The 27043-nt window shown below is 46.9% G+C and overlaps 1 protein-coding gene across 1 annotated transcript in view; it reads right to left on the bottom strand.

Moving 5' to 3' along the window:
• Nucleotides 1–27043, bottom strand: part of LOC134355367 (uncharacterized) — a 54332-nt gene that overhangs the window by 25286 nt on the left and 2003 nt on the right. Inside the window, exon 2 of the mRNA XM_063065147.1 lies at nucleotides 3809–4129. Within this exon, the coding sequence (XP_062921217.1) occupies nucleotides 3809–4129 (321 nt within the window). The remainder of the gene's footprint in view (nucleotides 1–3808; nucleotides 4130–27043) is intronic.

The raw sequence follows: 27043 nt of genomic DNA on the forward strand, positions 1-27043 counted from the left end.
AAAATGGCCAGACCTACCTAGCAAAGGCATGGACACAGAGACAGCTCTCATCACAAGGTAGTGGAAAACAGCCAGACCTACCTAACAAAGGCGTGGACACAGAGACGGTCCCCAACACAACATAGCGGCAAACAGCCAGATCTACCTGGTGAAGGCATGGACACAGAGATGGTCCTCAACACAAGGTAGCAGCAAACAGCCGGACCTACCTAGCAAAGGCATGGACACAGAGACAGCTCTCATCACAAGGTAGTGGAAAACAGCCAGACCTACCTAACAAAGGCGTGGACACAGAGACGGTCCCCAACACAACATAGCGGCAAACAGCCAGATCTACCTGGTGAAGGCATGGACACAGAGATGGTCCTCAACACAAGGCAGCAGCAAACAGCCGGACCTACCTAGCAAAGGCATGGAAACAGAGACAGTTCCAAACAACAATAGACAGTTCCTTATCTAGACACAGCAAGGCTCCGGTCTTGCTCCAGTGGTAGAACTTGACAGCGATACAGGTGAGGACGCAGACAAGGTTGCAGGCAAGTCTTCAGGCCAAGGTTTCAGGTGAGGGTTGCGGACAAGGCTTCAGGCAAGGGCTTAAGAAGGAAAGGGACAGTCCAGCAACTCAAGCTGAAACCAGGAGCTACTTACGTAGCAGCCCAACATGAGAATCATGAGCCTCAATTGAGGCACCCCAACAGAACATGGGAAAACCGGAAAATCTGGAATGAGGTCAATGGACCGGACCGTGAACCGGAACACGGACTTCACGGACCGGACCATGACACCATTCACTTACAACATAGAAAAGACACCATCCCAGAGTTTAGAATAGTCATAAAGTAACAGAAAATTACAGCACAGTAACAGATCTTTGGTCCACCTGCTCCATGCCAAAATCATTTAAACTGTCTGCTCCAATCGACCAGCGCCGGGAGCATAGCTCTCCATACAGTACCATCCACGTACCTGTCCAAACTTCTCTTAACTGTTGAAATTGAGCTTGCACTTCTGGTGACAGCTCATTTCATATTCTCATGACCCTCTGTGAAGAATTTTTCCCTCATGTTCCCTCTAAACTTTTCACCTTTCACCCTTAACCTATGACCTCTGATTGTAGTCCTACCCAACTGCAGTGAAAAAAAGCCTGTTTGCATTTACTCTATTTATACCCTCATAATTTTGTATACCTCAATCAAGTGTCCCCTCAGTCTTTTACATTCCAAGGAATAATGTCCTAACCTATTCAATCTTTCCTTATAACTCACGTCTTCCAGACCCGGCAACAACCTTCTAAATTTTCTCTGCACTCTTTCAACCTTATTTACATCTTTCCTGTAGGCAGCTGACCAACACCGCACATAATATTCCAAAGTAGGCCTCATCAACATTTTATGCAACTTCAACTAACATGCCAACTCCTGTACTCAATACTTTGATTTATGAAGGCTAATGTTCCAAAATTCTTCTTTACGACCCTATCTACCTCTGACACCACTTCCGATGAATTATAGACCTGTATTCCTAGATCTCTTCGTTCTACCACACTCCTCAGTGGCATACCATTCACAGTGTAAGATCTACCCTGGTTGGTTCTATCAAAGAAAAACACGTCACACTTATCGGCATTAAATTCCATGTGCCATTTTTCAGTCCATTTTCAGCTGGTCCAGACCCTGCTGCAAGATCTGATGGTCTTCCTTGCTGTCTACTATATCCCTAATCTTGATGTCATCTGCAAATTTGCTGACCCAGTTAGCCACATTATGGTCCAGGTCGTTGACCTAGATGGCAAACAACAATGGACCAAGCACAAATCCCTGCAGCATTCACCTTGTCACAGACATCCAGTCAGAGAGGCAGCAATAGCTGAATAATTCAGGCAAAACAATCTATGACCTCTGACATCCTCTGGGAGAACAGGGAAAGGCAGAGCTACGGAATATCAGCAGCCGTCTGGATGATGTAGATGGAGCAGCCAGCAGGATCTATGAATGGAGCTGATCAAGCCATTGAAAACATTGGAGTCTCACTGTCAGTAATTGTATTGTTAAGTGTCGACTCTGTTTCTCCATGATACTAAATAAACTCCCTGTCTTCATTACAGAGCTTGGGTCCATGCTCTTCAGGTCAGAATTAATTGGGAGTTCTTGGTGAGACTATTTTGGTGTCCTCTCTCTCACTGAAGTTGTTACAGATGAAGAGGGGTGAATGCCCTTAGTTGGTAAAGTTACCAAGTGACAGCAATGATCATGGAGACTGGGAGCAGGTGTGAAATAGTCAAGGACAGGACCTGCCTGGAGTGAATCAACAGTTGGGGGAGCTACGAGGATGCGCCACCTCGTGGGGTAGAGGGTGGAATCTAGAGTGAGGACACAGCATCAGAATAAGTGTCTGCCCATTTCACACAGAGACGAGGAGTTGTGGGTGTGGGGAACAGGCAGGAAAGTGGACCCGAGGCTGCCAAACCAACCCTGACAGTACTAGGCTTGGGGGCGGATTGGCCTACTCCCCCTATTTCTCATTTTCTAATGTTATCCCTCCAATGGGAACCATTTAACCCTGGGATGGAAGAGAGAACATTTCTCAGCCAAACTTCAGATGGATGTTGCTGGGTGAGATTATTTTCAATGGTTCATTGGTTCAATTTAATATCAGAGAATGTATACAGTATCCAACCTGAAATTCTCACACTTCACAGACATCCACGAAACAGAGGAAAACCCCAAAGAATGACTGACAGAAAAATGTTGGAACCACAAAGTCCCCCCACCCGCCTCTCATGCACAAGTGGCAGCAAAGCATGATCCTTCCCCACTTCCCGTTTCACCCACATTCCAGCAGGAAGCATCAGCCCCACACCACCTTCAGGCAAGCGATAGCAAACCCCCAAAGAGACCATGATCGAGGTCCATCAAAAACTATAGTCCACAAACCAGCACTTCAACATGCCACAGGGAGAGAGAGGTGTCGTCCCTTCCACAGCGAGAGAGGAGACCAACAAACAGATCACTGTTTCGATATTGCAGTCTGTAGTCTACTTTGAATGTAATGTTATTGCTAGAGTGAGTCAGGAACCATATTGATGTGTGTGAGTGTGCTGTTGTGTCCGTGTACCGTGTCACTCACTAGGACACTATATTCAGTGTAATGAGTACACAGGGTATCACTCAGCACAGCACAGCATGAAGGCTGAGGAATAAACACTTTGCTGAGCTCAGTCTGGGCAATTAACAAGCAATGCCCTGGGAAACTGATGGGATAACTTGAATCCCTGAACATGACAGACCAGATCTTTAACTGGGGATACAGTGACCCACAGACAACTCACCCCCTTTACAGACCCTCCCACCTTATGGGTCCATTGTTCAGCTCAGGTTCCCATGGGTCAAGCAGAGAAACATCAATGGAAAGAGGCCATTCAGCCCAACTCAACAATCTCTGTGCTGTTCTAAGCTAGTCCCATTTGCCTCCAGACCTTTCATCCATGAACCTGGCCAAATGCTGTTTAAACACTCACCCTGTAACCACATCTTCCATAGTCCACCCGAGTGCTGATCTCCTCTGGACTCAGAGTAATGAGAGTCATCATTACTTCTTCTCGGGCTCTGACTCAGTCTCAGGGGATGTGGTAAATGTGTTCCCCAGACTGTCTCAATCCCACTACACTGGGACCATGAGCCCAGCTCTGGACACGGGCAGTCACTGGGGTTCAGTAAACAGGGAAGCACACAGGATCTGCCCTCACCCATTAATTGGGGGTGTTTCAGGAACCGAAGAAACCCGAGCCCCTCCGCGGTGTCTCACTCACCGTACACCTCCAGTCGCATTTTGTTCTGAGTCTGTGCTCCTGTACTTGCTGTAACAGACACCTCATAAACATCAGAGTCACTTTTCTGTAGATCACGGATTTCCAGACCGAAGTTCCCGGGATGAAGAGTTATCCGTCGCTTGTACTCCTCAGATCCGTAATAGTCACTGATCTTGTTTGAATATGACACTATCTTCGCTCTGGGTGAGAACCGTCTCCACACAAGCTGAGCAATGTCTTCTCCGACTGGGATCCCAGGAAGTAAGGAGACCGAGCGTCCCAGAGCTCCGTTCACAGTGGTAGAGGAATCCCCAGTCCCAGCTGAGGAGACAAGAGGAGACAGTCAGCAGATGAGCTCAGTGACTGGAGGATGAATCAGACTGGGAGAATCAGAGTTACAAGAGCGGGTGATGGGTCTCATTGTTTGTCTCCCGGCCCTGTGAGAGAAGCAGCCCACCATTCCAACAGTACACGGTAAGCTCAAGAGAGGAACAGAGTGAAGACTCTTTGCACCCGGTCCAGAGGATGGAAGTTGCAGCCTGCAGCCAGATATCAAAGGCAGGTCAGAGGGGCACAGGTATGAAAAATGAGACCCATTCGGGAGAAGGGTTGGGTGAGGTGCTTGGGGAGGTGAACGTGTTGAGGGAACATGTGATAAATGGAAGTTCGTGAGTGCTGTGAGGGACAGAGGGAGCTCGGAGTGGGGCCTTGCCGGGCACATCCACAGATCCCTGAAGGAGGAGTGAGGGAGAAGATGAGGCCGTTTGTTGCTCCTGGCCGAGGTTTTGTGAACAGGTTGCGGGGGGAGCTGATAATCACTGCAGTGCGGGTGGAGAGAAAGCAGGAGAATTCGGCAGTATGATGAGTTGAGAAATATTTCCTCTGATACAGAAGCAGGAGGCAACCTCATGTAACCACCGTTCAATATCACAGCTCATTGACCTGTTGCTAAACTGGAACTCAGGCTGAGCCGTTTCTCACTCCACTTACTGTGTGTACTGGAGACTAAAGTCAATCTCTGCTTCCCCACTGCTGTGCTGGTATCCAGTGTCACCCTCTGCTTCCCCACTGCTGTGCTGGTATCCAGTGTCACCCTCTGCTTCCCCACCGCTGTGCTGGTATCCAGTGTCAATCTCTGCTTCCCCACCGCTGTGCTGGTATCCAGTGTCACCCTCTGCTTCCCCACCGCTGTGCTGGTATCCAGTGTCACCCTCTGCTTCCCCACTGCTGTGCTGGTATCCAGTGTCAATCTCTGCTTCCCCACTGCTGTGCTGGTATCCAGTGTCACCCTCTGCTTCCCCACCGCTGTGCTGGTATCCAGTGTCAATCTCTGCTTCCCCACCGCTGTGCTGGTATCCAGTGTCACCCTCTGCTTCCCCACCGCTGTGCTGGTATCCAGTGTCACCCTCTGCTTCCCCACTGCTGTGCTGGTATCCAGTGTCACCCTCTGCTTCCCCACTGCTGTGCTGGTATCCAGTGTCACCCTCTGCTTCCCCACTGCTGTGCTGGTATCCAGTGTCACCCTCTGCTTCCCCACTGCTGTGCTGGTATCCAGTGTCACCCTCTGCTTCCCCACCGCTGTGCTGGTATCCAGTGTCAATCTCTGCTTCCCCACTGCTGTGCTGGTATCCAGTGTCACCCTCTGCTTCCCCACTGCTGTGCTGGTATCCAGTGTCAATCTCTGCTTCCCCACTGCTGTGCTGGTATCCAGTGTCACCCTCTGCTTCCCCACTGCTGTGCTGGTATCCAGCGTCACCCTCTGCTTCCCCACCGCTGTGCTGGTATCCAGTGTCACCCTCTGCTTCCCCACTGCTGTGCTGGTATCCAGTGTCACCCTCTGCTTCCCCACTGCTGTGCTGGTATCCAGTGTCACCCTCTGCTTCCCCACTGCTGTGCTGGTATCCAGCGTCACCCTCTGCTTCCCCACTGCTGTGCTGGTATCCAGCGTCACCCTCTGCTTCCCCACTGCTGTGCTGGTATCCAGTGTCACCCTCTGCTTCCCCACTGCTGTGCTGGTATCCAGTGTCACCCTCTGCTTCCCCACTGCTGTGCTGGTATCCAGTGTCACCCTCTGCTTCCCCACTGCTGTGCTGGTATCCAGTGTCACCCTCTGCTTCCCCACCGCTGTGCTGGTATCCAGTGTCACCCTCTGCTTCCCCACTGCTGTGCTGGTATCCAGTGTCACCCTCTGCTTCCCCACTGCTGTGCTGGTATCCAGTGTCACCCTCTGCTTCCCCACTGCTGTGCTGGTATCCAGTGTCACCCTCTGCTTCCCCACTGCTGTGCTGGTATCCAGCGTCACCCTCTGCTTCCCCACTGCTGTGCTGGTATCCAGTGTCACCCTCTGCTTCCCCACTGCTGTGCTGGTATCCAGTGTCACCCTCTGCTTCCCCACTGCTGTGCTGGTATCCAGCGTCACCCTCTGCTTCCCCACCGCTGTGCTGGTATCCAGTGTCACCCTCTGCTTCCCCACCGCTGTGCTGGTATCCAGTGTCACCCTCTGCTTCCCCACTGCTGTGCTGGTATCCAGCGTCACCCTCTGCTTCCCCACTGCTGTGCTGGTATCCAGTGTCACCCTCTGCTTCCCCACTGCTGTGCTGGTATCCAGTGTCAATCTCTGCTTCCCCACTGCTGTGCTGGTATCCAGTGTCAATCTCTGCCTTCCCCACTGCTGTGCTGGTATCCAGTGTCACCCTCTGCTTCCCCACTGCTGTGCTGGTATCCAGTGTCAATCTCTGCTTCCCCACTGCTGTGCTGGTATCCAGTGTCACCCTCTGCTTCCCCACTGCTGTGCTGGTATCCAGTGTCACCCTCTGCTTCCCCACTGCTGTGCTGGTATCCAGCGTCACCCTCTGCTTCCCCACTGCTGTGCTGGTATCCAGCGTCACCCTCTGCTTCCCCACCGCTGTGCTGGTATCCAGCGTCACCCTCTGCTTCCCCACTGCTGTGCTGGTATCCAGTGTCACCCTCTGCTTCCCCACCGCTGTGCTGGTATCCAGTGTCAATCTCTGCTTCCCCACTGCTGTGCTGGTATCCAGTGTCACCCTCTGCTTCCCCACTGCTGTGCTGGTATCCAGTGTCACCCTCTGCTTCCCCACTGCTGTGCTGGTATCCAGTGTCAATCTCTGCTTCCCCACTGCTGTGCTGGTATCCAGTGTCACCCTCTGCTTCCCCACTGCTGTGCTGGTATCCAGCGTCACCCTCTGCTTCCCCACTGCTGTGCTGGTATCCAGTGTCACCCTCTGCTTCCCCACCGCTGTGCTGGTATCCAGTGTCACCCTCTGCTTCCCCACTGCTGTGCTGGTATCCAGTGTCACCCTCTGCTTCCCCACTGCTGTGCTGGTATCCAGTGTCAATCTCTGCTTCCCCACTGCTGTGCTGGTATCCAGTGTCAATCTCTGCTTCCCCACTGCTGTGCTGGTATCCAGTGTCAATCTCTGCTTCCCCACTGCTGTGCTGGTATCCAGTGTCAATCTCTGCTTCCCCACCGCTGTGCTGGTATCCAGTGTCAATCTCTGCTTCCCCACCGCTGTGCTGGTATCCAGTGTCACCCTCTGCTTCCCCACCGCTGTGCTGGTATCCAGTGTCACCCTCTGCTTCCCCACCGCTGTGCTGGTATCCAGTGTCACCCTCTGCTTCCCCACTGCTGTGCTGGTATCCAGTGTCAATCTCTGCTTCCCCACTGCTGTGCTGGTATCCAGTGTCAATCTCTGCTTCCCCACTGCTGTGCTGGTATCCAGTGTCAATCTCTGCTTCCCCACTGCTGTGCTGGTATCCAGCGTCACCCTCTGCTTCCCCACTGCTGTGCTGGTATCCAGTGTCACCCTCTGCTTCCCCACTGCTGTGCTGGTATCCAGTGTCACCCTCTGCTTCCCCACCGCTGTGCTGGTATCCAGTGTCACCCTCTGCTTCCCCACCGCTGTGCTGGTATCCAGCGTCACCCTCTGCTTCCCCACAGCTGTGCTGGTATCCAGTGTCACACTCTGCTTCCCCACTGCTGTGCTGGTATCCAGTGTCAATCTCTGCTTCCCCACTGCTGTGCTGGTATCCAGTGTCAATCTCTGCTTCCCCACTGCTGTGCTGGTATCCAGTGTCAATCTCTGCTTCCCCACTGCTGTGCTGGTATCCAGTGTCAATCTCTGCTTCCCCACCGCTGTGCTGGTATCCAGTGTCAATCTCTGCCTTCCCCACCGCTGTGCTGGTATCCAGTGTCAATCTCTGCCTTCCCCACTGCTGTGCTGGTATCCAGTGTCAATCTCTGCCTTCCCCACTGCTGTGCTGGTATCCAGTGTCACCCTCTGCTTCCCCACTGCTGTGCTGGTATCCAGCGTCACCCTCTGCTTCCCCACTGCTGTGCTGGTATCCAGTGTCAATCTCTGCCTTCCCCACTGCTGTGCTGGTATCCAGTGTCAATCTCTGCCTTCCCCACCGCTGTGCTGGTATCCAGTGTCACCCTCTGCTTCCCCACTGCTGTGCTGGTATCCAGCGTCACCCTCTGCTTCCCCACTGCTGTGCTGGTATCCAGCGTCACCCTCTGCTTCCCCACTGCTGTGCTGGTATCCAGTGTCACCCTCTGCTTCCCCACTGCTGTGCTGGTATCCAGTGTCAATCTCTGCTTCCCCACCGCTGTGCTGGTATCCAGTGTCACCCTCTGCTTCCCCACTGCTGTGCTGGTATCCAGTGTCAATCTCTGCTTCCCCACCGCTGTGCTGGTATCCAGTGTCACCCTCTGCTTCCCCACTGCTGTGCTGGTATCCAGTGTCACCCTCTGCTTCCCCACTGCTGTGCTGGTATCCAGTGTCACCCTCTGCTTCCCCACTGCTGTGCTGGTATCCAGTGTCAATCTCTGCTTCCCCACCGCTGTGCTGGTATCCAGTGTCACCCTCTGCTTCCCCACTGCTGTGCTGGTATCCAGTGTCACCCTCTGCTTCCCCACTGCTGTGCTGGAATCCAAGGTCAATCACTGCCTTTCTCACTGTTCTGTTGGAATGATGTAAACAAGCTTGAAGGGGTACAAAGAAAATTGCTGGGTCCAGTGGACCCGAATTATCAGGAAACATTGAACAAGTTATGACTGTGTTCCTGAGAATGCAGAAGATTTAGAGTAGATTGCTTGTTAGGGAAAATATTACAGCAGTGCTCAGGCAGGACAGATTAGAGGGCTTGTCTACTGAGTCCTTATGGGTGGAGCTGAGAAACAGGAAAGGTATGGCCACGTTAGTGGGATTGTAATACAGACCACCCAATAGTCAACGAGACTTGGAAGAGCAAATCTGCAGAGAGATAGCAGACAGCTGCAGGAAACATAAAGTTGTGGTGGTAGGTGATTTTAATTTTCCATACATTGATTGGGACTCCCATACTGTTAGGGGTCTAGATGGTTTACAGTTTGTAAAATGTGCTCAGGAAAGTTTTCTAAATCAGTATATAGAGGGACCAACTAGAGGGGATGCAATATTGGATCTCCTGTTAGGAAACGAATTAGGGCAAGTGACGGAAGTCTGTGTAGGGGAGCACTTTGGTTCCAGTGATCATAACACCATTAGTTTCAATTTGATCATGGACAAGAATAGATCTGGTCCCAGGGTTGAGGTTCTGAACTGGAAGAAGGCCAAATTTGAAGAAATGAGAAAGGATCTAAAAAGCGTGGATTGGGACAGGTTGTTCTCTGGCAAAGATGTGATTGGTAGATGGGAAGCCTTCAAAGGGGAAATTTTGAGAGTGCAGAGTTTGTATGTTCCTGTCAGGATTAAAGACAAATTGAATAGGAATAAGGAACCTTGGTTCTCATGGGATATTGCAACTCTGATAAAGAAGAAGAGGGAGTTGTATGACGTGTATAGGAAGCAGGGAGTAAGTAAGGTGCTTGAGGAGTATAAGAAGTGCAAGAAAATACTTAAGAAAGTGATCAGGAGGGCTAAAAGAAGACAAAGGGCCTGTTTCTGTGCTGTAGTTTCTATGGTTCTATGTGATGAATTTATAATGCTATGCCATAGGTATTTCATTTTAGCAGTTCTGTAAGTGCAGTCTGTTCTGTTTGAGTTTGAACTAAGTTAAAAGGTTTTCTATTCAACTTAAGAATGTGCTGTCAGCCAATCAGAATGGTTGGAATGGGAGAAGGTCTTTGTTGGTGGGTGCTGGGAGAAGACAGGGGGAAAAGATGGCTGAGGATACCATTCCTATTGCAGAAGGTGCTTTGTGCAGATAAACAGCATCAAGAGGAAGACCCAATACTCCCTTGGGAGAGCCGTTTGTTTCAGATGGATTTTGAGTGACGTTCAGAAGGTGCTTTGTGCTTTTACTCAGACCGAGGGACCATCATGTCAGTGACAGAAGTGTTCAAGATGATCTCCAACTTAAGTGCATATTTGAATATTTAAGAGTAATGGCCCTTTTTTTCCCTTTCTTTCATTTAATAACTGTTTGTTTAAATTAATATTCTTAAATATACTTATTTTTAATAGTATGCACTGTACGATCTGTTATCCCTTGCTGGGGGCAGTAAATCACACAGCATTCACCCAAGCCAGGTTTCGGGTGGGCAAGACATCCTAAGCTCACAGATTTGGCAGGACACAAGTTGTGTGCACCCCAGATGTACAAAGCCAGAGAAAGGTGGGTTTATCAGAATTTAGTGGCTGTTAGTGAGGGGCTAACAAGCCAGCTTTCCAGAGACACCCAGTATAAGGGGGTTTCAGTGGTATACAAAATTGTAAGAGGTATAGATAGAGTAAATGCAAGCAGGCTTTTTCCACTGAGGTTGGGTGGGACTACAAATGGAGGTCATGAGTTAAGGGTGAAAGGTGAAAAGTTTAAGGGGAGCTTGAGGGAAACCTCCTTCACTCAGAGGACTGTGAGAGTGTGGAATAAGCTGGCAGCACAGGTGGTTCATGCAAACTCAATTTCAACGTTTAAGAAAAGTTTGGATTGGTACATGGATGGTAGGGGAATTGAGTTGTTTGGTCCCAGTGCAGGTCGATGGGAATAGGCAGTTTAAATGGTTTCAGCATGGCCTCAGGCCTGTTTCTGTGCTCTGTGACAATATGACCCTTTTTCTCTCCATCTGGCCCATATCCTTTTGAACATTTCCTATCAAGCAGACTGAGGAGACTGCAGACGCTGGACTCTGGAGCAACACAAAATGCTGGAGGAACTCCGCATGTCAGACAGCATCTGTGGGGAGAAATGGACAGATGATGTCTCCTCTCTCACGGTGAAATGGAGACACATCTTTTTCCCTTATTAGGGAGAGAGAGAGTCTATGGAATGTTGATTTATCGGGTGAACGAGTAGTCTTTGAGGTACTGCAAGTCTGTGTCTTTATTGATGCTGAGTGCTCGGTGGAGGATGCTGATGCAGTTATTTTGTTAGTGTGGGAGGGAGGTGTTGTTGCCTTGCTGCTGCTTGTGTGTGGGAGGGGGAGATGGGGGTGCTGTGGGGTACTAACGTTTAACTGTCATTCATCCTTTGGGGCACTCCTCTGTTTGCCTGGATGGTTGCGTAGAAAAAGAATTTCAAGATGTATATTGTATACATTTCTCTGAAATGAAATGTAACAACTGAAACTGTTGATGTTTCAGGTTGAGACTCTCCATCTGGATTGAGGGAAAGTGAAAATGGCCAGCATAGAGAGATGCGGCAGGGGTGGGCGGGGGGTGAAGGGAGTGGCATGAATGGGCAGGTGATGGGCGGATCCAGCTGTTGTGGGGGAGGTGATAGGCCGATGGGGAAAGGAGTGACACCAGCATCTGGCAGATGATTGGTGAAAGTGAAGGTGATGGGATCTGATTGGAAAGGAAGCAGCACGCGGATTAAAGAGAGGGAACTGTGGAGGGCAGAGGGGGCATTAGGGGGAAAGGTAATGTGTAGGTGATAGGCAGATGGTGGAGTTAGAGGAGGGGAAAGAGATATAGCGATGGGATCAAGGTAGATCAAGATGTGAAGACAGTACACAAAGGAGGACCAGCTTACCTGAAACTGAAGAATTCACTGTTAATGCTGACAGTCTGTGATCTACACAGGCATAATATTAGCTGCTGTTTCTCTCGTCTGCCTTCTTATCAAGTACCTTCACAGCTTCCCTCCACCAATCATGATTTTATAAAAGTCACAAGGTCACCTTCAGGTTTCCAAGCCCCAGAAGAAAAATGTCAAGTCTATCCAGTCTTTCCGTATAACTCAAGAGCCAGAGCCAGAAGGGGCCATGGCAGACAAGATGAAGGAAACCCCCAAGGCATTCTACAAGTTTGCGAAGAGCAGGAGTATAAGACATGAGAGAATAGGGTAAATCAAGTGTGACAGTGGAAAAGTGTGTCTGGGACGAGGAGATAGCAGAGGTACTTAATGAATACTTTGCTTCAGTATTCAGTATGGAAAAGAAACTTGGTGATTTTAGGGATGACTGAAAAGCTTGAGCTTGTAGATATTAAGGAATAGGAGGTGGTGGAGCTTTTGGAAAGCATCAAGTTGGATAAATGACCAGGACCGGATGAGATATACCCCAGGCTACTCTGGGAAGTGAGGGATGAGTTTGCTGAGCTTCTGGCAATAATCTTTGCATCATTAATGAGTACGGGAGAGATTCTGGAGAATTGGAGGGTTACAGATGTTGTTCCATTATTCACGAAAGGGAGAAGAGATAGCCCAGGAAATTATAGACCAGTGAGTCTTACTTCAGTGGTTGGTAAGTTGACAGAGAAGATCCTGAGAAGCAGGATTTATGAACATTTGGAGAGGCATAATATGATTAGGAATAGTCAGTATGGCTTTGTCAAAGGCAGGTCGTACCTTATGAGCCTGATTGAATTTTTTGAGGATGTGACTAAACACATTGATGAAGGTTGAGCATTAGATCCAGAGTATATGGATTTCAGCAAGGCATTTGATAAGGTACCCCATGCAAGGTTTATTGAGAAAGTAAGGAGGCATGAGTTCCAAGGGGACGTTGCTTTGTGGATCTAGAATTGGTTTGCCCACAGAAGGCAAAGAGTGGCTGTAGACGGGTCATATTCTGCATGGAGATCGGTGACCAGTGGTGTGCCTCAGGGATCTGTTCTGGGACCCCTACTCTTCCTGATTTTTGTAAATGACCTGGATGAGGAAGGGGAGGGACGTGTTAGTAAATTTGCTGATGACACAAAGATTGAGAGTATTGTGGATAGTGTGGAGGGCTGTCAGAGGTTACAGCAGGACATCGATGGGATGGAAAACTAGGCTGAGAAGTGGCAGATGGAGTTTGACCCAGATAAGTGTGAGGTGGTTCATTTTGGTAGGTCAAATATGATGACAGAATATAGTATTAATGGTAAGACTTTTGGCAGTGTGGAGGATCAGAGGGATCTTGGGGTCTGGATCCATTGGACACTCAAAGCTGCTACACAGGTTGACTCTGTGGTTAAAAAGGCATACGATGCATTGGCCTTCATCAATCGTATGATTGACTTTAAGAGCTGAGAGGTAATGTTGCAACTATCTAGGACCCTGGTCAGACCCCACTTGGAGTACTGTGTTCAGTTCTGGTCATCTCACTACAAGAAGGATGTGGAAACTATAGAAATGGTGCAGAGGAGATTTACAAGGATGTTGATGGACTGGGGTGCATGCCTTATGAGAATAGGTTGAGTGGACTTCGTCTTTTCTCCTTGGAGCATAGGAGGATGAGGGGTGAACTGATAGAGGTGTACAAGATGATGAGAGACATTAATCGTGTGGATAGTTAGAGGCTTCTTCCCAGGGCTGAAATGTTTCACACGAGAGGTCATAGTTTTAAGGTGCTTGGAAGCTGGTACAGAGGAGATGTCAGGGGTAAGTTTTTTACGCAGAGAGTGGTGATTGTGTGGAATGAGTAGCCGGCGACGGTGGTGGAGACAGATACGATTGGGTCCTTTAAGAGACTCCTGGACAGGTACGTGGAGCTGCAAAAAATAGAGGGCTATGAGCAACTCTAAGGTAAGGACAGATGTTCGGCACAGCTTTGTGGGCTGAAGTGCCTGTGTTGTGCGATAGGTTTTCTATATTTCTATGTCTATGTAAATATGTGATTTCGAATCCAATAGGGAATGTTGTATTAGGGTGTAGAATTGTAAACATTCTTGTGGTTTAACTTAATCGCATACTTGCTTATATTTATAGATAATCACATGCATCCATAAAATAGATCTGTGAATTTTCCAGTAAATATGGCACAGTTGCTTCATACGTATTGGTTTTCAGTAGCAGTTGTGACGCTACATAACTCTTGCTGTTTTATAGGTTAATTGTTATGAATTGTTTTACTCTCGTCTGAGTATAAGACCACAACTTCTTTTTTTTGATTGGTCTTTTCTTCATTCTTTTAATTATTATTTTGCTTTTGTAACACTTAACAATTCGATCAAACCCAATGTTTTATGCCTTATTCTTCATTTCCAAAGAACCTTCGATTTGCAAATGAATCATGATCCAACAATAGGGTGACCCCGAGCTCATCTTTTAGGTATCATTGTAAGAGTCTGATAACTCTTGTAATAAACACACACAAAATGCTGGAGGAACTCAGTGCAGAGTTCCTCTAGTATTTTGTGTAGATCCTGCCTGGCCTGCTGAGCTCTTCCAACATTTTCTGTGTGTTGCTTGGATTTCCAGCATCGGCAGATTTCATCTTGATTGTAACTCTTGTGATAACCGTCTTTGAGCCTGCTTGGGTGTGTCTGTTATGTCTGCTGTCATATAGGAGAGGGGAATCACACACTCAGCGATTCAGGAACAGCTTCTTCCCCTCTTCCATTCGATTCCTAAATCGACATTGAATCTTTGGACACTACCTCACTTTTTGAATATACAGTATTTCTGTTTTGGCACTTTTTAAAATTCAATTCAATATACGTATACAATAATTGATTTACTTGTTTATTTATTACTATTGTTATTATTTGTATTTTATTTTATATTTTTTCTCTGCTAGATTATGTATTGCATTGAACTGTCACTGCTAAGTTAACAAATTTCACATCACATGCCGGTGATAATGAACTTGTTTCTGTGAAGAGGGAATATCCAGTGTCATGGTGTGCGCTGACAAACCACTGAACCCAGATACGAAGAAACAACAAAATCCCTTTTGTGCTCTAGGATTTTCTATGCTTCTATGTTTCCAACCCTTCCGTCCGAATAAGAGCTGCATAAATGCATTCTGCACCTTTTTCAATTTAATGACATCCTTCCATATACCTAGGTGATCAGGACTACACACTATATGACCATAAGACCATAGATACAGGAGCAGAGTTACGTTATTTGTCCTGTTGAGTCTGCTTCGCCATTTCATTATGGCTAATTGATTTCCCTCCACTCCAGTCTCCTGCCTTCTCTCTATATCCTTTCATACCCTGGCTAATCAAGACTTTATCAACCTCCACTTTAAATTTATCCCATGACTTGGCCTCCACAGCTACCTGTGGCAATTAAATTCCACAAATTCACCACTCTCTGACTAAAGAAATTGCTCATCATCTCCGTTCTAAATGGATTGGTCTTAATTGCCAGGCTGTATCCTTTGGACTCAGACTCCCTCACCATCGGAAACATCCTCTCCGCATCCATGTTATCGAGGCCTTTCAACATTAGATAGGTTGCAATGAGTTTCTCTTCATTCTTCTGAACTCCAGTGAGTACAGGCCCAGAGCCTTCACATGCTTCTCAGATGAAAAACCTTTCAATCCCGAAATCATTTTCGTGAGCCTCCTTTAAACCTTCTCCAACGTTAGCACATGCTTTCTTAGGAAAGGAGCCCAAAACTTCTCACAATACTCCGTGTGAGGCCTCTTCAGTTCTTTATAAAGCCTTAACAACACCTAGGTGGTTCACATCTACATCAGTTTTAACATGATACCCCAATTCCTGCCGCAGTGATCCAACTGATGAAGGCAAGTGTGCCAAATGCTTTCTTCGTTATCCCGTATAGCTGCCACTTTCAGGGAGCTATATCTTTGTACCCCTAGCTCTCTCTGTCCCCAGGGGCAGATGGTCTGCACCCCAGAGTGCTGAAGGAAGTAGCCCAAGAAATAGTGGATGCATTAGTGATAATTTTTCAAAACTCTTTAGATTCTGGACTAGTTCCGAGGATTGGAGGGTAGCTAATGTAACCCCGCTTTTTAAAAAAGGAGGGAGAGAGAAACCGGGGAATTATAGACTGGTTAGCCTTACATCGGTGGTGGGGAAAATTCTAGAGTCAGTTATCAAAGATGTGATAACAGCACATTTGGAAAGCGGTGAAATCATCGGACAAAATCAGCATGGATTTCTGAAAGGAAAATCATGTCTGACGAATCTCATAGAATTTTTTGTGGATGTAACTAGTGGAGTGGATAGGGGAGAACCAGTGGATTTGGTATATTTGGATTTTCAAAAGGCTTTTGACAGGGTCCCACACAGGAGATTAGTGTGCAAACTTAAAGCACACGGTATGGATGTGGATAGAGAATTGGTTGGCAGACAGGAAGGAAAGAGTGGGAATAAACGGGACCTTTTCAGAATGGCAGGCAGTGACTAGTGGGGTACCGCAAGGCTCAGTGCTGGGACCCCAGTTGTTTACAATATATATTAATGACTTGGATGAGGGAATTAAATGCAGCATCTCCAAGTTTGCGGTTGACATGAAGCTGGGTGGCAGTGTTAGCAGTGAGGAGGATGCTAAGAGGATGCAGGGTGACTTGGATAGGTTGGGTGAGTGGGCAAATTCATGGCAGATGCAATTTAATGTGGATAAATGTGAAGTTATCCACTTTGGTGGCAAAAATAAGAAAACAGATTATTATCTGAATGGTGGCCGATTAGGAAAAGGGGAGGTGCAATGAGACCTGGGTGTCATTATACACCAGTCATTGAAAGTGGGCATGCAGGTACAGCAGGCGGTGAAAAAGGCGAATGGTATGCTGGCATTCATAGCAAGAGGATTCGAGTGCAGGAGCAGGGAGGTACTACTGCAGTTGTACAAGGCCTTGTTGAGACCACACCTGGAGTATTGTGTGCAGTTTTGGTCCCCTAATGTGAGGAAAGACATTCTTGCCATAGAGGGAGTACAAAGAAGGTTCACCAGATTGATTCCTGGGATGGCAGGACTTTCATATGATGAAAGACTGGATCGACCAGGCTTATACTCGTTGGAATTTAGAAGATTGAGGGAGGAACATCGAAATGTATAAATTCCAAAAGGGATTGGACAGGCTAGATGCAGGAAGATTGTTCCCGATGTTGGGGAAGTCCAGAACGAAGGGTGACAGTTTGAGGATAAAGGGGAAGCCTTTCAGGACTGAGATCAGGAAAAACTGCTTCACACAGAGAGTGGTGAATCTGTGGAATTCTCTGCCACAGGAAACAGTTGAGGCCAGTTCATTGGCTATATTTAAGAGGGAGTTAGATATGGCCCTTGTGGCTAAAGGGATCAGGGGGTATGGAGGGAAGGCTGGTACAGGGTTCTGAGTTGGATGATCAGCCATGATCATACTGAATGGCTTTGCAGGCTCGAAGGGCTGAATGGTCTACTCCTGCACCTATTTTCTATGTTTCTATGTTTCTATATCCAAGGCTTGCCTTTTGCTGTATATATTATTGTCTGGTTTAACTTCCCAAACTACAACACTTTGCACTTATCTAAGTACAGGAAGTAGACAGAGCACCAAGCGGAATGGGGTCATAACAACAACCTATCCCTCAATGCCATCAAAGCAAAAGAGTTGTTCATTGATTTCAGGATGAAGCAGTGCACAGACTGCATCAATGATGTAGAGGTTGTGAAGGTTGAGACCTTCATGTTCTTAGGAGTGAACATCAACATCCTATCCTGCTCTAACCATGTGGACACAATGGCCAAGAAACCTCACCAACTCCTCTACTTCCGTAACAGACTGAAAATCTTCGGCATTTTCCTCTTGCCGAGTTTTATTAATGAGCTATAGGAAGTATCTTATCTGGATGCACCACCTCTTGGTCTGGGAACTGCTCTGCGTATGACTGAAAGAAACTGCAGATAATCGTGGACATGTCTCAGTTTACGATGGAAACCCCACCCCTCCATAAACTCTGTTTACATTTCTTGCTGCCTTCGTATGCAGCCAACTCACCTCAGACATGCCCTCTTCACCACAACGCCCCTCCCAAATCAGGCAGATAATAAAAGCCCAAAAAATCATACCACCAGGCTGAAGGACAACTTCTGTCATCAATATCATTATCATCATCACTGTGTGCCGTGTTGTATGATGTGGGCGATCATGGTTTTTGACCATGATTGTTCTTGGCAATATTTTCTACAGAAGTGGCTTGTCATTGCCTTCTGCTGGACAGTGTTTTCACAAGATGTGTGACGCCATCCATTATCAATATTCTTCAGAGATTCTCTGCCTGGAGTCAGTGGTCACATAACCAGGACTTGTGATATGCACCAGCTGCTCATCTGACCAACCATCGCCTGATCCCATGGCTTAACGTGAGCCTGATCAGGGCCGGAGGCCGGGGGGATGTCGCTAAGTAGATGCTACAGCTTATCCAATGTTCACCTGCAGGCTAGTGGAGGGAAGGAGCGCCTTACACCTCCTTTGTTAGAGATTTGTTAGACCTCACCATTCACCAGCTTCTATAATACTGTTATAAGACCTCAGAACAGTTCCCATTTATAATAAGATTACAGCTTGATCTCACAATTCACCTCGCTTTGACACTGGCCACTATTGTCTACCTGCACTGCTCTTCTCTGTAGGAGCAACACTCAATTCTGCATTCTGTTATATTTTACCCTTTACAATCTCAATGCACTTGTAATGAACTGATCTGTATGAAGAGTATCCAGACAAGTTTTCACATTTGTACGTGTAACAATAATAAACCAATTTACCACTTTCTCCACAATGAATACAAGTGAACAGTATTCATTTCAGACCTCACCCATCTCCTGTGGCTCCACACACAGATAGTCACATTATTCCTTATTCTCACCCGAATTATTCTTGCTCTTAATTTAATTGGGGATTATTTTAGGATTCTCTCATCTGCCAATGCTGTCCTTTTGCCCTCCTGATTCCTTCTTGTGTTCTCCTACATCCCTTTTACTCCTCAAGCAATTCACCTGATCCCAACCTATACATCCTTGTTTTACCTTACCAGAGCCTCAAAACCCCTCTTCAACCAGGATTCCTTAACCTTACAATTTTTTTCCCTTCACTCTAACGGGAGTATACTCTCTCTGAACTCTCATTAACTTTTTTTCTACAAAGCTCTCACTTGTCAGAATTCTTTTTACTGACAAACAGCCTCTCCTGGTCAACCACAGCCAGTTCTTGTATACCGCCGTCAGAATTAGTCTTGTCCCAATGTAGGAATGTACTGGGAAGCTGGATGGATAAAACCCGCATGGATAACTTCACTCACCTCACCACTGAAGAGGAGAAGATATTCTTATTACTGAGAATTCAGAAAAAAGAAGGGGGTGATAACATTGGATGGAATCGTACTACTGGCCTCAAGTAGTCTGTGGGAATTACAGGACCAAATATGTAGGGAGATCACAGATAAGAGTGAAGGAACAACTGGATTTCAATAGTCGGCATTCTTAACTTCCGGAATATTGACTGGGAATACCATAGTGCTAAGGGTTTGGATGAGGTGGAATTGGTTGTATCCAGAAAATTTTTCTCAAACAATATGCAGATGGTGGTACAAAATAAGGTACTATAATGGATCTCACATGGGAAATGAGCCTGGGCAAGAGACTGAATGGTCAGTGGGGAAACACTTTGGAACAGACAGTGTAATTCTATGTTTTAAGTTATTCCAGAAGAGTTAGGATTGGTCCACAAGCTAGTTTGAAATTAAAGCAAAACCAATTTGCTTTGGTATGGAATGGAACAGGCTTTGAATGGAAAATCCTACAATAGGTAATGGACTCAAACCAGTACATCGTGAGTAAAGCCCTCCCAGATATTGAGTAGGAGGAAAGCAGCATCCATCATCAGAGATCCCCACCACCCAGATCATGCTCTCCTGTTGCTGCTGTCATCAGGCAGAATGGCACAAGAGCCTCAGAACCCAGATCACTCGGAACAGTTACTACCCTCAACCATCAGACTGTTGAGTAAAAGGGGATAACTACACTCACGCCCCATCATTGAAATGTTCCTACAACCAATAATCTAACTTCAATGACTCTTTATCTCATTACCTCATGCTCTCGTTAATAATTGCTATTTATTTATATTTGCATTTGCACAGTCAGTTGCCTTCTGCACTCTGGTTGATCTTCCACTGAGCCTGTTATATTTACTATTCTACAGATTTGCTGAGAAGATGAATTTCAAGTCTGTGTATGGTGACATACATGTACTTTGATAATAAAATTTACTTTAAACTGTTAAACAGAGACTCCAAAGTTTGACTGTGAGAAGCTGCTTGAAGGTAAAGAGACATCAGACGTGTGAGAGGTACTTAAAATTCAGGTGGCCAGCATGTTCCTATTAGATTGAAAGGCAAGGTGGCAGGGGGATCAGGGAAAACTGGTCCATGAGGGATATTAAGGTCAAGTACAAGAATATAACTGGGATCAAAGGAATTACTTGAGTATAATAGATGCAGGGATACACAAGAGAGAAATCAAAAGAGCAAAACAATACAGCATGTCTGAAAAGGTAAAGGAGAACTTTCAAGAGAATCTGTAAGTATATTCAGAGTAAAGACGTAACTAGGGAGATAACAAAGCACCTTAAGGTTCAATACATGAACCTTGGGAAATGGGTGGTGTCTTAAATTAGTATTTCCTTTGAACTTTACCATGGTGAAGGTCATGGAAAGTAGGGAATACGGGAAAAAAATTGTGATGTTTAGGAACATTGCCACATGACAAAATAGGTGGTGCTGGCAGTCTTAAATTTCATGAAATTCCTGATGGCAATCAAGTGCATCGTCAGATACTGTTGGGAAGTTTGAAAAAATTACTGGAGTGCTGGAAGTGATATTTATACCATCGGTAGCCGTAGATGAGATACTGAAAGACTGGAGAGTGTTATTGCCTTTATTTAAGAAAGGCTACAAGGAAAAGCCAGGGACTGAGGTGGTGAGCCGAACATTGGTGGGAAAATTATTGGAGAGGACTCTGAGGCATAGGGATCTACCTACATTTGGAAAGGCAAATACTGATGAGGAGTGATTTAGTATAGTTACGTGCATGCAATATTGTGTCTCACAGATGTGATTGAGCTTTTTGAAGAGGCGACTGAGAGGCAGAATGGAAGGCATTGTTGACATGGACATTAGGAAGACATTTGACAAAGTCCTGTGTGGTAAATTAATCTGGAACCTTGCAACACATTGGCTCAAGAGATTCTGCAGATGCTGGCATTCTTGAATGAAGAACACGTACAAAATACTGGCAGAACTCAGCAGGTCAGGCAGCATCCATGGAGGGGAATAAACAGTCAAAATTTCAGACCGAGAACCTTCAGCAAGGCTGGAAAGGAAGGAGCTAGAAGCCACAATAAGAAGGTGGGGGAGGTGAAGGATCACAAGCTGGTAGCTGATGGAGAAGACTAAGTGAGAGGGAAGGTGGGTGGGTGGGGGAGGAGAGATGAAGTTAGAAGCTGCGAGATGTTAGGTCAGAAGAAGAAATTTAAGAAGAGAGATCTCAGCAGATCTATCCTGGTCCCAACATATTGATACAATTACAAAGAAGGTACACCAGTGGATATATTTCATTAGGAGTTTGATACATCACCAAAGACCCTAGCAAGTGTTTACAGATGTGCCATGGTGAGCATTCTAACTGGCTGCATCACTGTCTGATATGGAAGGGCCACAGTACAGGATTGGAGAAGCTGCTGAAAGTTGCAAACTTAGCCAGCTCCAGCATGGACACTAGCCTAAGCACTACTGAGGACACCTTCCAAAAGCAATGCCCAAGACATGACCTCTTCTCATTGCCTCCAGCAGAGAGAAGGTACAGGATTCTGAAGACACACACTTAACATTTTACGAATAGCTTCTTCCCCTCTGTCATCAGTTTTCTGAACAGAAAGTGAAGCCACGAACACAATTCACTATTATACTCTCCTTTTTGTACAATTTATTTCATTTTTACACATATTTCTTCTGAAAATTCACTGTATATTTTATGTTTTGCACTGCACTGCTGCCACAAAACCACAAATTACATTATTTATGTCCGTGATAATAAACCTAATGCTGATTCTGTGAATACCAGCCACAGAAGAATGGAGAGATGTCGGGAAACGAATGGGAAATGATGGGCAGGAGAGGAGAAGAGACGGGGTGCGAGGGTAACCGGAATGGGGAATGGAAAAAGAAAAGGGGATGAAGAGTTTAATTATGGACAGTTAGAGAAAGCGATGTTCATGCCATCAGGTTGAAAGCTATCCAACCTGAGTTTGGCCTCATTGTGGAGTACAGGAAGCTACAGACAGAATGAGAACGGGAAGTCAAATTGTAATGGGTGATCTTGCATCTTGCAGCAAACAGAGAAAATCTGCTTGATGAAGCAGTCCCCCAGTCACCGTGGGATTTTACTGATGTAGAGGAGACCATAATGGGAGAACCACATGCAATAGATGACCCAAATGATTTGCAGACGAAATGTTGCCCCATCAGGAAGGTCTATTTAGGGCCCTGAAATGTGGTGAGGGAGGAGATGTAGAGGAAAGTGTACACTTGTCCCACTGACAGGATTAAGTGCCAGGAGGGGAATCATTGGAGAGAGACAAGTGGACAAGGAAGTCATGCAGAGAGTGATCCTTACGGAAAGTGGAGAGTGTGGGTGAAGGAAAGATTTGCTGCATGGTATGATCCTGTTGTAGATGGGAGAAGTTCTGGAGAATAATGTACTGGATACAGAGGATTGTGCATGATAGGTAAGGACAAGAGGAACACTATCCCTGTTATGACAATGGGATGATCATGTGAGAAACTGAGGAGATGCAGGTGCAAGCAGCGTCAATGACTGTGGAAGGGAAACACAATTCTTTGTAGGACATCTCAGCTGTTCCAGAATGCAAAGCCTCCTCCTGAGAACAGGTGCAGTGGTGGCAGAGGAACTGAGAGAAGGGAATCCTGTTTTTATAAGGTAGAGCTGGGAAGAGGAATAGTCAAGACAACTGAAAGTTAGTAGGCTTGTAAAGGATGCCTATCTCGAGAGATGGAACAGAGCGATCGAGAAAGGGGACTGAGATGTCAGAGGTGGGTCAGCTTCTTTCTTCATTCCCCCCTCCCATGATTCCCCTCACCTGCTCTCACCGATTACCTGCTAGGTTATATTCCTTCTCCTCTGCCCCAACCTTGTTATTCTGGCTCTCCCCACTTCCTTTCCAGTCCTGATGAATGGTTTCTGTTTGAAACACCAACTGTTTATTCCCCTCATTTGCTGCTGCCTGCCTTGCTGAGTTCCTCCAGCATTTATGTGCTTTGTCATTAGATCATATGAGATCCAGCGTGAGCTCGCCACTTGGATATGAAGTTGGCACATTGGAAGGAGTCAGAGGGTGCTCGTGGAGGGTTGTTATTTAGACTGGAGGCCAGTTACCTCTGGTGTGTTGCAGGGATCAGTACTGGATCTTTTATTGTTCATCACCTATATTAATTACTTATGGAGTTTGGAAAGTTTGTGGATGACATTAAAATTGGTCGGATAGTGGACAGTGAAGAAGATTACCAGATCGAAATCAACTGAGTGAGTGGACCAAACCTGAACAAATGCAAAGGGTTGCAGTTTGGTAACTTCAACCAGGGCAGGAATTAAAGAGTAAATGAGACGGCCCGAGGGATTGTTCTAGAACAGAGAGATCTAGGGATACCAGTACACAGTTTGCTGAAAGTGATGACACGCATAGACAGGATGACAAAGAATGTGTTTGGCAAACCTCTGAGCTGCGTACGCAGGGCCATTAATATTATCAAATATCCCACCCGTACATCCAGCATCCTCTTTGACTTTACACCATTAGGCAGGAACCTCTGGTGCATAAGGACAAGAACAGTCAGAATGGGGATACAGCTTCTGAACTTCCTGCCACATCACATCTGAAGTTTCACTAGTTAATTGGTTCTGTACCTTACAATACTTAATGTATGCCCTTACTTTGTTTATTTATGCTTAATTCATTTGTAGATTCAATTCTTATTTTCCAAATTTATTGTGTATCATATGTATGTTATTTGTACTTTTATGCTCCAGAGAAACATTGTCTTGTTTGACGGTATCCATGTATAAAGTTAAATGACAATAAACTCAACTTGACTCGACACTCGCTTTCATTAGTAAAAAACTTGGGACAAACGAGTGCTACAAAGCTGGCCAACTTTCCAGTTTAATGACATTTCTGACATTACTCAAAGTATTGTGCCACAAGCTAAATATCATTAAACAGACAACAGGAATTCTGCAGATGCTGGAAATTCAAGCAACACACATCAAAGTTGCTGGTGAACGCAGCAGGCCAGGCAGCATCTCTAGGAAGAGGTATAGTCGACGTTTCAGGCCGAGACCCTTCGTCAGGACTAACTGAAGGAAGAGTTAGTAAGAGATTTGAAAGTGGAATGTGGAGGGGGAGATCCAAAATGATAGGAGAAGACAGGAGGGGGAGGGATGGAGCCAAGAGCTGGACAGGTCATTGGCAAAGGGGATATGAGAGGATCATGGGACAGGAGGTCCGGGGACAAAGACAAGCGGCGGGTGGGGGGGAACCCAGAGGATGGGCAAGAGGTATAGTCAGAGGGACAGAGGGAGAAAAAGGAGAGGGAGAGAAAGTATGTGTGTATATAAATAAATAACGGACGGGGTACGAGGGGGAGGTGGGGCATTAGCGGAAGTTAGAGAAGTCGATGTTCATGCCATCAGGTTGGAGGCTACCCAGATGGAATATAAGGTGTTGTTCCTCCAACCTGAGTGTGGCTTCATCTTTACAGTAGAGGCCATGGATAGACATGTCAGAATGGGAATGGGATGTGGAATTAAAATGTGTGGCCACTGGGAGACCCTGCTTTCTCTGGCGGACAGAGCGTAGGTGTTCAGCAAAACGGTCTCCCAGTCTGCGTCGCATCTTGCCAATATATAGAAAGCCACATCGAGAGCAGCAGATGCAGTATATCACCCCAGCCGACTCAGAGGTGAAGTGTCACCTCACCTGGAAGGACTGTCTGGGGCCCTGAAAAAAAAACCCTCGTCCCACACCCCTCCCACAGCTCTCGTTGACTTTATTAACTTTGCCTCCAACTTTCACCCTGCCCTCAAGTTTACCTGGTCCATTTCCGACACCTCCCTCCCCTTTCTAGATCTTTCTGTCTCTATCTTTGGAGACAGCTTATCCACTGATGTCTACTATAAGCCTACTGACCCTCACAGCTATCTGGACTATTCCTCTTCTCACCCTGTCACTTGCAAAAATGCCATCCCCTTCTCGCAATTCCTCCGTCTCCGCCGCATCTGCTCTCAGGATGAGGCTTTTCGTTCCAGGATGAGGGAGATGTCCTCCATTTTTAAAGAAAGGGTCTTCCCTTCCTCCACTATCAACTCTGCTCTCAAACACATCTCCCCTATTTCACACACATCTGCTCTCACTTCATCCTCCCGCCACCCCACTAGGAATAGGGTTCCCCTGGTCCTCACCTACCACCCCACCAGCCTCCGGGTCCAACATATTATTCTCCGTAACTTCCGCCACCTCCAGCGGGATCCCACCACTAAGCACATCTTTCCCTCCCCCCCTCTCTGCTTTCCGCAGGGATCGCTCCCTACGCGACATCCTTGTCCACTCATCTCCCCCATCCCTCCCCACTGATCTCCCTCCTGGCACTTAACCTTGGAAGTGGAACAAGTGCTACACAGGCCCTTACACTTCCTCCCTCACCACTATTCAGGGCCCCAGACAGTCCTTCCAGCTGAGGTGACACTTCACCTGTGAGTCCGCTGGGGTGATATACTGCATCCGGTGCTCCTGATGTGGCCTTCTATATATTGGCGAGACCCGACGCAGACTGGGAGATCGTTTTGCAGAACACCTACGCTCTGTCCGCCAGAGAAAGCAGGGTCTCCCAATGGCCACACATTTTAATTCCACATCCAATTCCCATTCTGATATGTCTATCCACGGCCTCCTCTACTGTAAAGATGAAGCCACACTCAGGTTGGAGGAACAACACCTTATATTCCGTCTGGGTAGCCTCCAATCTGGTGGCATGAACATTGACTTCTCAAACTTCCGCTAATGCCCCACCTCCCCCTCGTACCCCATCCATTATTTATTTTTATACACACATTCTTTCTCTCTCTCTCCTTTTTCTCCCTCTGTCCCTCTGACTATACCCCTTGCCCATCCTCTGGGTTCCCCCCCGCCCATCTTTCTCTCCGGACCTCCTGTCCCATGATCCTCTCGTATCCCCTTTGCCAATCACCTGTCCAGCTCTTGGCTCCATCCCTTCCCCTCCTGTCTTCTCCTATCATTTTGGATCTCCCCCTCCCCCTCCCACTTTCAAATCTCTTACTAACTCTTCCTTCATTTAGTCCTGACGATGGGTCTCGGCCTGAAACGTCGACTGTACCTCTTCCTAGAGATGCTGCCTGGCCTGCTGCGTTCACCAGCAACTTTGATGTGTGTTGCTATCATTAAACCAGAAAGGGTTTAGAAAAATATCCACAAGGATATTACCGGGACTGGAGGGTTTGAGTTTGAAGGAAAAACTGAATAGGTGAGAGCTTTTTTTCCTTGATTGATCTGGGCAAATTGGGACAAAGGACCTGTTTCTCTGTTGTAAACCTTTGACTGTAAACATGCTGCAGCTGTGTTTCTCTCTGATTCTGGGGAGGTGTCCTGGGCAAGAAGGAGAATATGGCCTGTAAATGTCAGTTTCGCCATTATAAAGTCAGCAGGGCTGTAAATTGCCCAGTGCAGGAGCAACAGATGTTATTTTCCCTCGAGACATGTCTCTAAGGTTAGGTGTGTGGGTGATATGTGAGCACTAGGGAAAGTCATTCCTCTCTGCCAATCAACCTGATTCTAGCTGGACTTTCAGACCCAGGATCCTGGGGCCACCTATTGACCTGACTCCAGAGGCAGGGGGATCTGGTCTTGTTGCCACTGGTGGGCCTTGATTCTCGAGAGAATCTCAGAAGGAATTCCTCCACCACTGATCCTCCTGATGGGACTGTGATGGATCTGGGTCAGTTGGAGCATCTGATCTGCCACACAGTGTGTGACATGATCAGAA

The sequence above is a fragment of the Mobula hypostoma genome, chromosome 13 (assembly GCF_963921235.1).
Source record: "Mobula hypostoma chromosome 13, sMobHyp1.1, whole genome shotgun sequence".
NCBI lineage: Eukaryota > Metazoa > Chordata > Chondrichthyes > Myliobatiformes > Myliobatidae > Mobula > Mobula hypostoma.